Source organism: Nansenia antarctica (assembly GCF_963989245.1).
Source record: "Nansenia antarctica genome assembly, chromosome: 10".
In the NCBI taxonomy this organism is placed as follows: Eukaryota; Metazoa; Chordata; class Actinopteri; order Argentiniformes; family Microstomatidae; genus Nansenia; species Nansenia antarctica.
This window is the reverse complement of record NC_137680.1, coordinates 31,543,446-31,556,284: the sequence shown is the minus strand read 5'-3', so window position 1 is coordinate 31,556,284 and position 12,839 is coordinate 31,543,446. Positions and strand designations below refer to the sequence as shown.

The 12,839-nt window shown below is 43.0% G+C and overlaps 2 protein-coding genes across 3 annotated transcripts; both read left to right on the top strand.

The window, feature by feature from the left end:
• The first annotated feature begins 1,184 nt into the window (after positions 1–1,184).
• Positions 1,185–4,359, top strand: mgat1a (alpha-1,3-mannosyl-glycoprotein 2-beta-N-acetylglucosaminyltransferase a). 2 transcript variants are annotated; one of them, XM_080540910.1, is made up of 3 exons: positions 1,185–1,293; positions 1,741–2,768; positions 2,956–4,359. In XM_080540910.1, the coding sequence occupies exons 2-3, from the start codon at positions 2,127–2,129 to the stop codon at positions 3,652–3,654; spliced, it is 1,341 nt and encodes a 446-aa protein (XP_080397036.1). In that variant the 5' UTR covers positions 1,185–1,293; positions 1,741–2,126; the 3' UTR covers positions 3,655–4,359. The 2 variants fall into 2 exon arrangements, with proteins under 2 accessions (XP_080397036.1, XP_080397037.1); XM_080540911.1 differs by lacking the exon at positions 1,185–1,293 and adding an exon at positions 1,440–1,568.
• Positions 4,360–4,965: 606 nt separating this feature from the next.
• sh3bp5la (SH3-binding domain protein 5-like, a) lies at positions 4,966–10,688 on the top strand (the record flags this gene model as incomplete). Its single annotated transcript, XM_080540678.1, has 6 exons — positions 4,966–5,238; positions 5,732–5,794; positions 7,508–7,636; positions 7,896–8,060; positions 8,255–8,428; positions 8,641–10,688. 6 exons carry the CDS (start codon positions 4,966–4,968, stop codon positions 9,205–9,207), a joined length of 1,371 nt encoding a protein of 456 aa, XP_080396804.1. The 3' UTR covers positions 9,208–10,688.
• Between the last annotated feature and the right edge of the window lie 2,151 nt (positions 10,689–12,839).

Sequence of the window (12,839 nt, the reverse complement as noted above, 5' to 3'; positions counted from 1 at the left end):
ACTTTGCATAATACATGTGATCATTTTCTTATGGACTCAAGTTAGTAATTGAGCCAATAACTCCATTGAACACATTGGATACCTTAAAAACCAACACATTTCAGGGTGATGAATTAGCTCATGTTGCGTGTGTAGGCCTACAATGTGTATGATTTATCGTGTTAAAATCCTTTAAAACTGGGATCAATTTAAAGCCACGGTCACAACATGAAACCATTGGGTATGCGGCCTGTCAGATTGCCTTGCCTACTAGAAATTGTGCTGTTTCTCATTAAATTAAAGAAGTGTCATGATATTGATATGCATTTTCATCTGGATATGAGATTTATTGAAGACATATTTTGTGTATTTTTACATTTGGATGATCCTGTAAATTGTGACAGGGAGATAATTTGTGATGTTTTCATTCTAACCTAGATCAGTAGGCCCAAACATGTAGCCTGCTGAACAGCAGTATTTTTGGAAACACCTCATTAGATTTGACATTGACAAACAACATGTATTGAATGAATGAATGAATGAATGGTCTTTATTGTCATTGATATAGTACAGGTACCATACAACGAAATTTGGGAGGGGGGGCTCCCCTGAAAGAATCACTTTAAGTGAAAGAATCACTTAAATCAAGTCACTTAAATCAAATTGTGGACCTACACATGAATACATGAATCTGCAAGACTAATTTAAAGAGAGATGGGTTTCATTAAACCATCAAACACCCTAATCCCAAAAACTAAACATGTGTGTTGCAATTTATAATTCAAACAACAACAAAGCCATCTCCTAGTATTTCTTATTGGTAAACATCTGAGAAATGGGTCTGGAGGAATGTAACCACTCTCAATTTCATAGGCAGAGATACAAATGTAAAACTTTGATGTACCAAATAGAGATTGCCCCCTTTTAATGTACAGGAAAAAGGTCAACGGGGTTGGTATTGGCTACGCAAAAATATATGTTAATGGATAAGGCCAACACACATAAGTTCATGTTTTAACCATGCAGAAATGACATAATGTTCTCAAGGTGACAGTTAGGGCGGGACTTCCTGTGGATATTGGCTAACCGGAAGTTTTATGATTTTCTGTCTTTATAAAAAAGTGACAAGAAGGTGAAGTAACAAGCTAACTACATTGTTGATTAAGCAGCTCGTTAGGAAACATAAACGAAATATATCATTCACAGCGATATATCATTTCCTCGTCAATGACAGAATCTGTCCTCGCATTTAGTAATGGATCTGGGAGAGAAGGCGACATGATTAAGACATGGCCAGTCAGAGACAGCAGGGAGGTAAGACAGCTAGCCAGCCAGCTACTTTCTGGGGATAATTCTCTACCATGTGATTTTCGAGTTGCAATTTATTTTTAAATGCTAGTAAACTTGAAATGTATTGTTTAAAAAAAGATGTAAGTTTGCACGGTGGCAGAATGCGCGGTGAAGAACTAGCTCGCTAAGCTACAGGTGATACGAACATCGATAAGTCAATAAATATGACCATGAGCCCTGGGCATGTGGCTTTCCTCTCCTAGGCGACCCTGCCAGCTTGAATGAAACAACTTATAAATGTACGAAAAGTCATTCTTATTATCTAATTATTTGATTGTCATCTTTTTTTTATTTGACATTCGTTACTTCCTTGCTTACAAGTTGCTGTGTTTGCTGACAGTTGAACTGTACCCCAGAGGCCATGTCATGTCCTCTCTTAACCAATATCCCTTGTTTGTTTTGTCATTTTAGATTGACGTGGAAGGCATGATGAGATAAGGAACAGCTGCTCACCTGCTCACTTCCTGTTCCAGTTCAATATGAACCCAGCTCTCCCTCAGTTCTTCCCCCATACCCTGTACATATTCCTTGTCTTTTTTTTTTGACCGAGGCTTACACTATTTTTTCCCCTCGTATAACTGCAAGTAATACCTGATGATTTATACTTAGACTCACCCAGTTAAGTGACAATATAAATATCTCTTACACAACCCTATGACCGCTGTCTTGTAGCAGTAAGATTGCCAGAGAACGGCCTCTCCCCCATGCCCCTTTATGTGCTCCATGTTTCTCTGGTGTACCGTATTTTCTCGAAACCCTGTCCACTTGACGACCCCTTACTCCAGAGTTGCTAGGCCATGGTCCCTCGGAGAAGTTCTCTCATTATTTGTGCTGGTTTCCTGTTTGTTGCCTGGAATGCCATACTGGTCCTCTTTCTGTGGCGACGGCCCTCGTCAGGCCAACTGGGTGAACCAGGAGGCAGAGAGGAGCGGGAGCTGGCCGGAGGGCTCGGCAATGCCGGGGCCGACGTGGCTGCGGATGTGATGCGTATGGCAGAGGCCTTTGAGGCAGAGCTTGAGAAGCAGAGAGAAATCCTCCTTCAGATACAGAGTCACCGAGCATTATGGGAAGGAGGAAAAGATAATGGACACAGAGGTAGCCAGCCTCAAGTCGTCATTCCTATCTTGGTAATAGCCTGTAACAGGGTCACCGTTAGACGCTGCCTGGATAAGCTCATTCAGTATCGCCCCTCAGCCAAACTCCACCCAATCATAGTGAGCCAGGACTGTGGCCATGCTGAGACTGCAGAAGTGATTGGCTCTTACGGCAGTGAGGTTACACACTTAAAACAACCAGATTTGTCTGATATCTCTGTGAGACCAGATCACAAGAAGTTTCAAGGCTACTACAAAATCTCTAGGCACTATCGCTGGGCACTTAACCAAGTGTTCAACACGCTTTCCCATTCCGCTGTTGTTATTGTGGAGGATGACTTGGAGGTGATTGTTTTTGTATATTTGATATATCACGTGTTTGCTGATGCATGTGCAAAGTTGAATGTAACAGTTTAAATACATTGTTCAATGTTGCAATGCTCAATGGTCTGAATGTATACAATCATGTCCATGTGTGGGTGGATAATTAATTTTGTCTGTGCTGGAAATTAAATTTTTGTTTCAACTCTAGGTGGCGCCAGACTTCTTTGAATACTTCACAGCCCTACATCCGATCTTGAAGTCTGACCCATCTCTGTGGTGTGTATCAGCCTGGAATGACAACGGGCGGGACGGCTACGTAGACCCCGGGAAAGCAGACCTCCTCTACAGGACAGACTTCTTCCCTGGGCTGGGCTGGATGCTCCTCCGGGATCTCTGGTTCGAGCTGGAGCCCAAATGGCCAGACTCATTCTGGGACGACTGGATGCGTCAGCCAAGCCAGCGCAAAGACAGAGCTTGTATTCGCCCGGAGATATCCCGATCGTTAACCTTTGGAAGGAAAGGTGTGAGTCTAGGCCAGTTTTATGACAAGTACCTGCGTTATATCAAACTGAATTCAAAATTTGTGCCTTTCACCAAAAAAGACCTCACTTACCTGAAGGAGGAGAAATACAAAGAGATGTTTGAGAGGGAGGTTTACAGTGCACCTTTGGTGAAATATGAAGAGGTCCAGGGAAGCCAGCTGAAAGGGGCAGGCCCCTTTCGTCTGCAGTACACAAGCAAGGATAGTTTCAAAATGTTTGCCAAAAACCTTGGGGTGATGGAGGACTTGAAGTCAGGAGTTCCACGGACAGGGTATCGGGGAGTGGTCAGTTTTCTGTCAAAGGGCAGGAGAATCTACTTAGCACCTCTTCCGGGATGGAACCAGTATGACCCAAGCTGGAGTTGATAATAAAATGAACTGTAGAGAATAAATTGGTGCAGAAAATCTAATCTACCGGTATGTGTGTCAATGGAAGAGACTATTTCAGACCAAAATTAAAAAATATATATATATGTATTGGTTACAATACACTCTTAAGTGGCGAGTTTATATTGGAGCAAGAATAAATGCTAGGTGTAAATCTGATATAGTGTGTATTAATAAGACATCGCTTCTATTCCTGGTTTGGGATGCTCTCCTTGTACTTCTCAGGTGTTTTCATATGTTCGAATCTAGAAATGTATTTTTTACAATGAATAGGATTGGGATCGTGGAGTAGCCATTTGCCATTGTATCAGATATTCAACAGAGATTTATTTTTTATATGCTAATCATGCACATGGAATTCTTGCATTCAATGTAATGTCCAGTTTGATCACTTTGTTTTCAAATTAATATGCAATATGTGGGAGCCTTTCTGTACATCTTTGTCAGATGCAAATCTGCTTGTCAATCTGTGGTTTGGTGCTGGTGTTCAACTAGTGATTTGTCTTACAATATAATTGCTACGACATTTTTGGATAAAGTTAATCCGTTGGATAACTGTTATTTTAATATATATCTATAATATATAATAACAATATTATTACGTTGCATTAATATTAGCACTAAAATATTAGCACGTATGCTTATGTATGTCCAAAGAGTTGCGGCGTGTGTTTTTGTCTGAGTGCAAATGGCTTATCAACCATTCTGTATGTTATTATATTTTTGGAATTAAATTCAAACTCGGTTCAACTCGTGTGTCTTTTTTCTCTACTAAATAAGAATAAGTTCATTAATAATACTAAATAAGTTCATTCAACTGAAAACAGAACAACTCTGCGCAGCCAGAAACACATCTCCTTACGGTAGCCGAAAGAGGCCAAACTAAAGCGTTCTTTATTTACCTTCGTGTGTGAAAGGCCAGCCAGTCTGGTGGGAGATGGGGGAGAGACGAGGGGCGAGGAGAGGACATGGTTATGGGTCTCCTATTCGATTTAATTTCAACATCAGTTGATCACCATCCCTTTCTATTTCAATGAGATTTGAATGTCTTGCAGTTAGCTCCACTAATTACCGGCGAACGTCACGTTACTGTAACGCTCATTTAGCTTAACGCTTATCGTTCTCGCTAGCTAGCTAGCAAGCTAATCTATTTTAGAGTGCATTTTAGGCCCAAACTATGCCCGTTATAGAGTCGTTTACCAGGTAGCTCGCCGGCTAGCTAGAAGAAGACAGTGAAAATAAAAACACCGTTAGCTAGTTCTATTGTTATACTGTTATCTTTGGCCTGGAATGGAGCCAGGGGACTTGCGTGAGAGCCCTGCCGGCTCCGGAGACCCCGACCCGGGCGAGCTGAGGGAAGAGACCCCCGGTGGTGATGGGGAGGTGAGGTGTGTTGAGACTAACGACACAGGTACGAGTGGAGACACGGTGAAGACAGGGCACCAGGACCCCTGCGAGGGGCACCAGGACACCTGCGAGGGGCCAGGCTGTGTGACTGAGAAACAGCAGCCAGAGGGCCAGAGGCAGAGCCCCTATGAGGAGGAACTGGACCCCAGGATTCAGGTGAGGCAACATGAGATCAGAACTCCAGATGTTCTTTTAGGTGCTACTACTGTCAGGTAATTAAATGGCAATAATACACTGTTGATTGTGATCCATAGTCGCCATGTCTTGGTAACTGCAAATGGAAAGATGTGTGTGACTGTCTATGATTAAACCAAGATAACTGTCCTTCTGAATCAATGTTTGTACATAATGCAGCTGTAAAATGGTTGATATCCTAATTCGATAATCTGTAAATCCATGTAGAGATCAACAGGGATTATTATGCCAAATGTAACGGATTGTGACAGGAGGAGCTTTTGGAATCTGGTTAAGCCGTTAGAAGCCAATTAAAGGAATTACATTTTCACATGGACATACTGATGAACATTATTGGTGTCTCCAACTGCATTCATCTCTCCCGCGTTGTTATTACTGCTGTTATTACTATTGTATTAAGAAATGCTACTGTCAAATAGTTCTGTTCCCTCAAACCATCTCTCTCTGCTTCTAGGAGGAGTTGGAACACCTCAATGAAGCAAGTGCAGAGATAAACAAACTGGAACTTCAACTGGATGTAAGATTACTGTTATCACAAGATAAAACTAATTCCACCCCATTGACCATACATCACACCTCTTGAATGTATGAATGAATGAATGAATGAATGAATGAATGAATGAATGAATGAATGAATGGTCTTTATTGTCATTGATATAGTACAGGTACCAAACAACGACATTTGGGAGGGGGGGGGGGCTCCCCTGGTGCTAGGAAAAAAAAATAAAAACAAGAAGGGAAAAGAGCTGGTTTACATAAATAAAGGCTATGTACACTATCCACTATACTATACTATACAAATAAAACACTGTGCTGTACTCTATGCTATGCTATACCTATTCTAACATTTCCTATCTCTGAACCTTTTGTACCCGAGGGTTGTCATATTGCACATAGTGTTATTGCACATTCATTTAAAGTGTCGCAGTTTGCAGGTTTGAAATGTTCACAGTTGTGTTTCAGTATTGCACTTGATTACAATCTAGTAGCTGCCATCAAATTGTCTAGATTGTCCAGGGCCTAGAACCTAGGTCTTTGCTGTGTTCAGGGCCTGAATGGCCCTGGGGTAGAAGCTGAGCTTCAGTCTATTTGTCCTTGCGAACATGGTCCTGAACCGCCTGTCCGAGGGCATCCGAACAAAGTGTTCGTTCCCAGGGTGGGATGGGTCTCTGGAGATCTTGTAGGCCTTCCTGAGGCAGCGTGTGTTGTACAGCTCTTCCAGAGAGGGGAGGGGGGCGCCGGTGATCTTCTGGGCCGATCTCACGACTCTCTGTAGCGCATTCCTCTCTGCGGCTGAGCAGCTGGAGAACCACACGCAGATGCAGTAGGTGAGGATGCTCTCCATTGTGCAGCGGTAGAAGGTCACAAGCAGCTCCTGTCTGATGTGGTTTTTCCTGAGGACTCTCAGGAAGTAGAGCCGCTGTTGTGCCTTCTTGATAATGGCTGCTGTGTTGGTCTTCCAGGACAGGTCATCCTGTATGTGCACCCCCAGGAATCGGAGGGTTGAGACTCTCTCCACGCTCCCTCCATCGACGAGCAGGGGCTGGACCTCAGATTTTTTCCTCCTGAAGTCCACGATGATTTCCTGGGTCTTTGACTGGTTCAGCAGCAGGTTGTTAACCTTGCACAGCTTGCCCAGCTGCTCCACCTCATCCCTGTACGCCGCCTCGTCCCCCCCCGAGATGCAGCCCACCACGGTGGTGTCGTCTGCAAACTTTACGATGGAGTTGCTGGGGTGGACGGGGGTGAAGTCGTAGGTGTAGAGGTTGTAGAGGATGGGGCTTAGCACGCAGCCCTGGGGGGACCCAGTGCTGAGTCTGAGGGCTGTGGAGGTGTGGGAGCCCACCCGCACCCTCTGGGGGCGGTCAGACAGGAAGTCCTTGATCCATGCACAGATAGAGTGTGATAGTCCCAGGTCTAGTAGTTTGGTCACTAGCCTGTCTGGAAGGATGGTGTTGAAGGCAGAGCTGAAGTCCACAAAGAGCAGTCTCGCGTAGCTGTTCCCCCTCTCCAGGTGGGATAGAGTGGAGTGGAGAGTCGTCGCGATGGCGTCTTCCACGTTAGGGTAATGTTTCATAGAGAATCAATTGTCGGTTAATTTCCGTTTCAATTCCCACATGAAGCCAGGATGCTGTAATCAAATCTCAAAATGATGTCATTCAGGAGCAGGAAAGGATCATTACAATGAAATTAGATTTTGACATTCATTTTTCATTTCATTTTATTGTAGGATGCCAGATCAGGCTACAGGAAGATCCTCACAGACTCGGCAAGGAAACTGAATGCCCACAGCTCTCAGCTCGGTACCTGCATAGAGAAAGCTAGACCCTACTATGAGGCTCGCAGGCTTGCCAAAGAGGTACATGCATGCACTGTGTTGGTAATTTCATGCATATACACCAACAATGTAAAAGTAAAGCGTTTACAAATAAGAGTTGAGAAATGCACCTTTATTACTTAAGACGTGTCCACTACCCACTGGAGGTCATTTTGTCAGTGTTTCCTACTTTTCTCAACTGTGACATGTCTGGTTTGTTTAAGTCCAAGGTGATTGGCTGTTCTGTAACTCCATGCTCTATATCCTCGAAATCTGATTGGCTGTACCTGCCCTCCCACAGGCGCAACAGGAGACGCAGAAGGCTGCTCTGAGCTACGAGCGGGCCGTCTCCATGCACACGGCTGCTAGGGAAATGGTCTACGTGGCAGAGCAGGGCCTCATGGCAGATGGCAAGAACACCCTGGACCCCACCTGGCAGGAGATGCTGAATCACGCCACCTCCAAGGTAACAGCTGGGGAGTCCCAACTCAATGGCTGTATCGCTGTGGGCTCTGCCATGTAGCAATCTGCATCATCTGATCAAAATACGATCAATGAGGTGGTGTGGAGCTGATGGAGCTGTTTCATTCATCCTGATATAAGATTCCCAGGGCCCATGCTTACAGTGTGTGCGTGTGCGTGTGCGTGTGCGTGTACCAGGTGAACGAGGCAGAGGAGGAGCGTTTGCGCAGCGAGCGGGAGCATATGCGCGTCACCCACTCCTGTCAGGAAGCAGAAGCACGGGTCCAGACCCTGCAGAAATCCCTCAAGAGGGTCATCATGAAGTCCAAACCTTACTTTGAGCTCAAGGCCCAGTTCAACTACATACTTGAGGTAATAACACAGACCCAACATCGATATATAACAAATGATTGGCTGCTGTTTTCAGAAAAGCAGGGAATTAGTTGACATATTGCTGTGATATCCTTCCTTACAGCTCCTATATGATATTGTTCGGCCTTTGGTATAAAACCGATGACAGTGATGAGAGCTTTCAACCTTTGTAGAAACCCAACATTGTCTTTCCTGTCTCTGTATGACTGTAGGAGCACAAAACCAAAGTGATGCAGCTGGAGGAGCGCGTGGCAAAAGTAAAAGTTCGATACTCCATCGCCCTGCGCAACCTGGAGCAAATCAGCGAGCAGATCCACGCTCAGAGAGGGCGGGACCAAGCCGAAGGAGGACCAACCACATCCTGTGGAGGGCGGAGTCCCCCCATAGGGGCGGAGTCTGACTATGGGCTCATGGCAGAGGGCGGGGCATGTGGGGGCAGGGCAACGGAGAACAGGGTGGATGGTAGTGGAGCAGCGGATAAAACCAACGACTTGGTGGAGAAATATAAGGAGACGGAGAAAGAGAATGAGAGAGAGAGGGCCGGGTCAGATTCCCTTTCCGTCTTTAGTCTTCAGACCATCGCCTCCGACCTGGAGAAATGTGACTCCATAGAGCACCTCGGGGACTTTAGCGATGTGGGCAGCGTGACTGGGGATGAGGGAGAGAAAGAGAGGGAGAGGGGGGGAGGGGGGGGGAAACGAGACGGCCAGGCGGAAACTGCAGCGAAAGCCCGCCAGCAGCAGTTTCTGAAGCAACATCACAGGAGCTTCAGTTTGTGAGGTGAATGACGCCATAGCCACAGCGGATAGTCGTAATAATTCATGAAAAGAAGCAGGTGGTCTGACTCACTATTCTGTTTTAAAGCCAAAATATAAAAGAGGGGGAGGATCAGTTTATGATACTCAGTATAGAAGCACAGGTACCCTGACTGACAATAATATTATTAGGAGGTTTTGCATCCTATGAGGAATTCCTAGATCTTACATGCCTCTGAGATTAGCTGCATACATCCCTTATTCTGGTAATAAGGATACCTGAGGAAAATAACTTCCTAGTGCATGAAGGAACAATTAAGTTATATTAGAGACTACTAATGCCGACTGCGGGCCGTATTCAATCAAAATTTATCTGGTTTCCGGAATAACTCAAAAACTATTTTCTTCCTGTCCAACGAGGAAGCATGCTTGAATTCATATACAGTTGAGTTTCTTTTTTGGTAAGAACATTATACAACTTAAAACTTTTATTTGCAGCGCAAGAATAATGAGGTGTTTGACTTTGTTTGATTAAATTGAGCAAACAACACAAAAATAGGATACATATTCCATTATTAATAATGACAGCATGCACTCCAGACGAAATTCCCATACATTTGGGAAACTTTCCGATAATTTCAAAAATGATCGTAAAGTTTCCCAAACTTACAGGAATTTTGCAATCCTACTCCAGACTATTTATTTTGATTAGTTATTACCTGTTTAGTATTCAGGGCTAATAAAATAAAAAGGACTCACAGGTTTTTCTTAAAAGTTCAAGCTGACGTATGTTGTTTTACCTGTTTTATCTTAAAACATGTACATTTTTTTGGTTATTATTTGTGTTTACCATTACCATAATCTGGAGGCTTTTATTTTATTTTAAAGAAACATATGACAGCCCATGACTTTAAAATATAGGCCTATTGCCTATTTTGAGCCTTCTGGGTTATCCTTTGAGGTGTGCCTTGATGCAACACACTAGGAGAAGAATACTGCATAGCTGTAGCTGCTGTTGCCTACTTTACACAGTTGTGAACTGAATATAAAACAGTATTAAACTGTAGACAGAGAAACATTCCTATGAAGGATATGGGTGTTCCCTTAAGATTCATTTTTAATTGTGAATTGTGAGTCATCCTAGCACTGTTTCTTTTTTTGGGACTGTTATTGTATGTTCTTCAACTGAGTTAGCAAAGTGCAAGGCACAAGAAAAGGAGTCCTGAAATGGCTTGTACATAAGTGTTTGATTTACAATGCTGGAAAATAATGAAATGTACAGTTGTGCAATTTATTTGAAGATTTGAGAAACGTAATTGTACAGTTATTTTAAGTGATCTTATTTAATTCTGGTTATATCATCACCTTAGAGATGACCGATTATCTCAATTTCCCCTCCTCTTTCTCTCTATCCCTCCATCATGGCTTTGTCTATCTATCCCCCTTCGTCTCTTGAAGGTTTCCAGTGTCAGTTGTCTTATGTCACCCAGCTATACTGTAGTACAGTTGACTGTCATTAATGCAATATAGCTCAGTCAAAACAATAAAAGATCATACAAGGTATCTTATTGGCTCTTGGCCATTTTTTGGGGGGGGGGGGTGGGAGGGGGTTGAAATGTGTGTGTGTGTGTGTGTGTGTGTGTGTGTGTGTGTGTGTGTGTGTGTGTGTGTGTGTGTTTTATATTGTAATGTGTTGATGTGAAGAAAACATTTATTTTTATTTTTAAATGATATGAGAATATGGGGTTTCCAGAAATAGTTAGAGAGATGAAGAGAGACATTAAGGGAGAGAGATGGAGAGAGACATTAAGGGAGAGAGATGGAGAGAGACACTAAAGGAGAGGTTATCTTTTATCCCCATGCTTCAATTATTCAACAGTGATATAAATATGAAGGAGCCTGATGTGCTCAGAATAGATGGCATGGCATGAGCAGATTCCAGAAGGAAAGAGTGAAGCACTGTAGAGGTAGTAATACTAGAATAGGCAGTCAATGCTGTGGAAATGACTAGTGCCTTGCTTCGCTCGCAGACAGAATAAGCTCCGAAGGAAAGCTTTACAAAGGCTTAAGGTACAGTCACCGTACATAGATGGTACTAGATCTATTAGGAATCATAGTGCTTAGATATAATTCTGCTTGATAGGATGAGTGATAAGTCCGTAAGCTTTTGAAAAGAATTGAAAGCTCTTTTTATTAGTAGTGTTGTGGGCCTAGACGTGCGCGTGCGTCTGGGGGAAAGGAAATGTGTGCGTGAGAAAAGGACTACGCACGTTACGTCTCCATCATGACGTCGTGAATTAGCTGAGATTGTAGGGAGAGAGAAAGAGAAGGAAGGAGGGAGTGTGAGGGATCCGTGTTCATGGTATGGGGGGCTGCATTTGTATATAGTGCATGTATATTTATATGGTCATTATTAATTTCGGACTATACGATATTGAAATCGATGGCAATAGATTGATTAATACAATCGCCTTTTGACATTCTATGTGTATGCTTGGGGGAGCGAGTTGCACATTATAGATATAAGAATATATAGCCATAGGCTACAGTTCGTTTCAAAGAAGCACATTTTTACAAAATAATCCGACGTTTGGATATCCCCAAACGACTCGCACCCGACGGACATACTGTCATCTTGACCGAGCGCGTCGAAAGTGTTTGTAAGTACATACGCTCCAGTCTGTCATATTGAGATAGGATATTCCTATCGACATAGAAAACAGCAACATTGCATGGGCTTGAATGATTCGTAGAATCGTATAACATATGAGAATTGTAGGCAATTAGGCTATTATTATTCTACCGTTTCCGTCACGTCAGGCATCGAGTTTGCGTTGTTTTGAATTCTCTTTGACCAGACTGCACACCGACCATGCCTAATATCAACGTGGATTTATTAGAATACATTGACAATATTCCATTTAAGGAATGCATTCAGATACATGCGTGTCAGTGTTGAAATGTTGCCTAATCGGAACTTCTGATATCGGAACCAACTGTGCAAACGGTCGAGTCTCGTCCATGTAGGGTTGTCCATCCTCCATCCTCCACAGGCCATGACGGATTCTCCTTCAAAACGGACCAGCAACTACCGGTAGCACACGGTGGATGGCACCCTCAGTGTGTGAATCTCATTAGAAAACCTTTACAAGTACAAGTCGTGAGCTTAGAATGAGAAGGTTCTATCTCCGTTTAGAATGATAAGGTTCTATCTCCGTTTAGAATGAGAAGGTTCTATCTCCGTTTAGAATGAGAAGGTTCTATCTCCGTTTAGAATGATAAGGTTCTAGAATGATAAGGTTCTATCTCCGTTTAGAATGATAAGGTTCTATCTCCGTTTAGAATGATAAGGTTCTATCTCCGTTTAGAATGAGAAGGTTCTATCTCCGTTTAGAATGAGAAGGTTCTATCTCCGTTTAGAATTATAAGGTTCTATCTCCGTTTAGGGTAGTTCGGAGATATTGAGCGTCAAAGTTTTTACATTCCATTATGTTTTGTGAGATGGAACCTTTGTATTTTATTAATTACTAACTCAAAAATGTCAACATTTTAAACATAACACCACACAGGCATTAATAAACACCTAATGGATCAGATTATGTAAACCTTATAGATAGAACCTTATAATTCTAACGTCACGAAGTGTCTCGATATGT

What these genes read in the sequence shown, in the direction of transcription:
- mgat1a (XM_080540910.1), top strand. Translation starts at nt 2,127, where the DNA reads ATGGTCCCTCGGAGAAGTTCTCTCATTATTTGTGCTGGTTTCCTGTTT. An exon ending in TTGTGGAGGATGACTTGGAG is followed by an intron (nt 2,769 to 2,955) that starts GTGATTGTTTTT and finishes TTTCAACTCTAG; the next exon opens with GTGGCGCCAGACTTCTTTGA.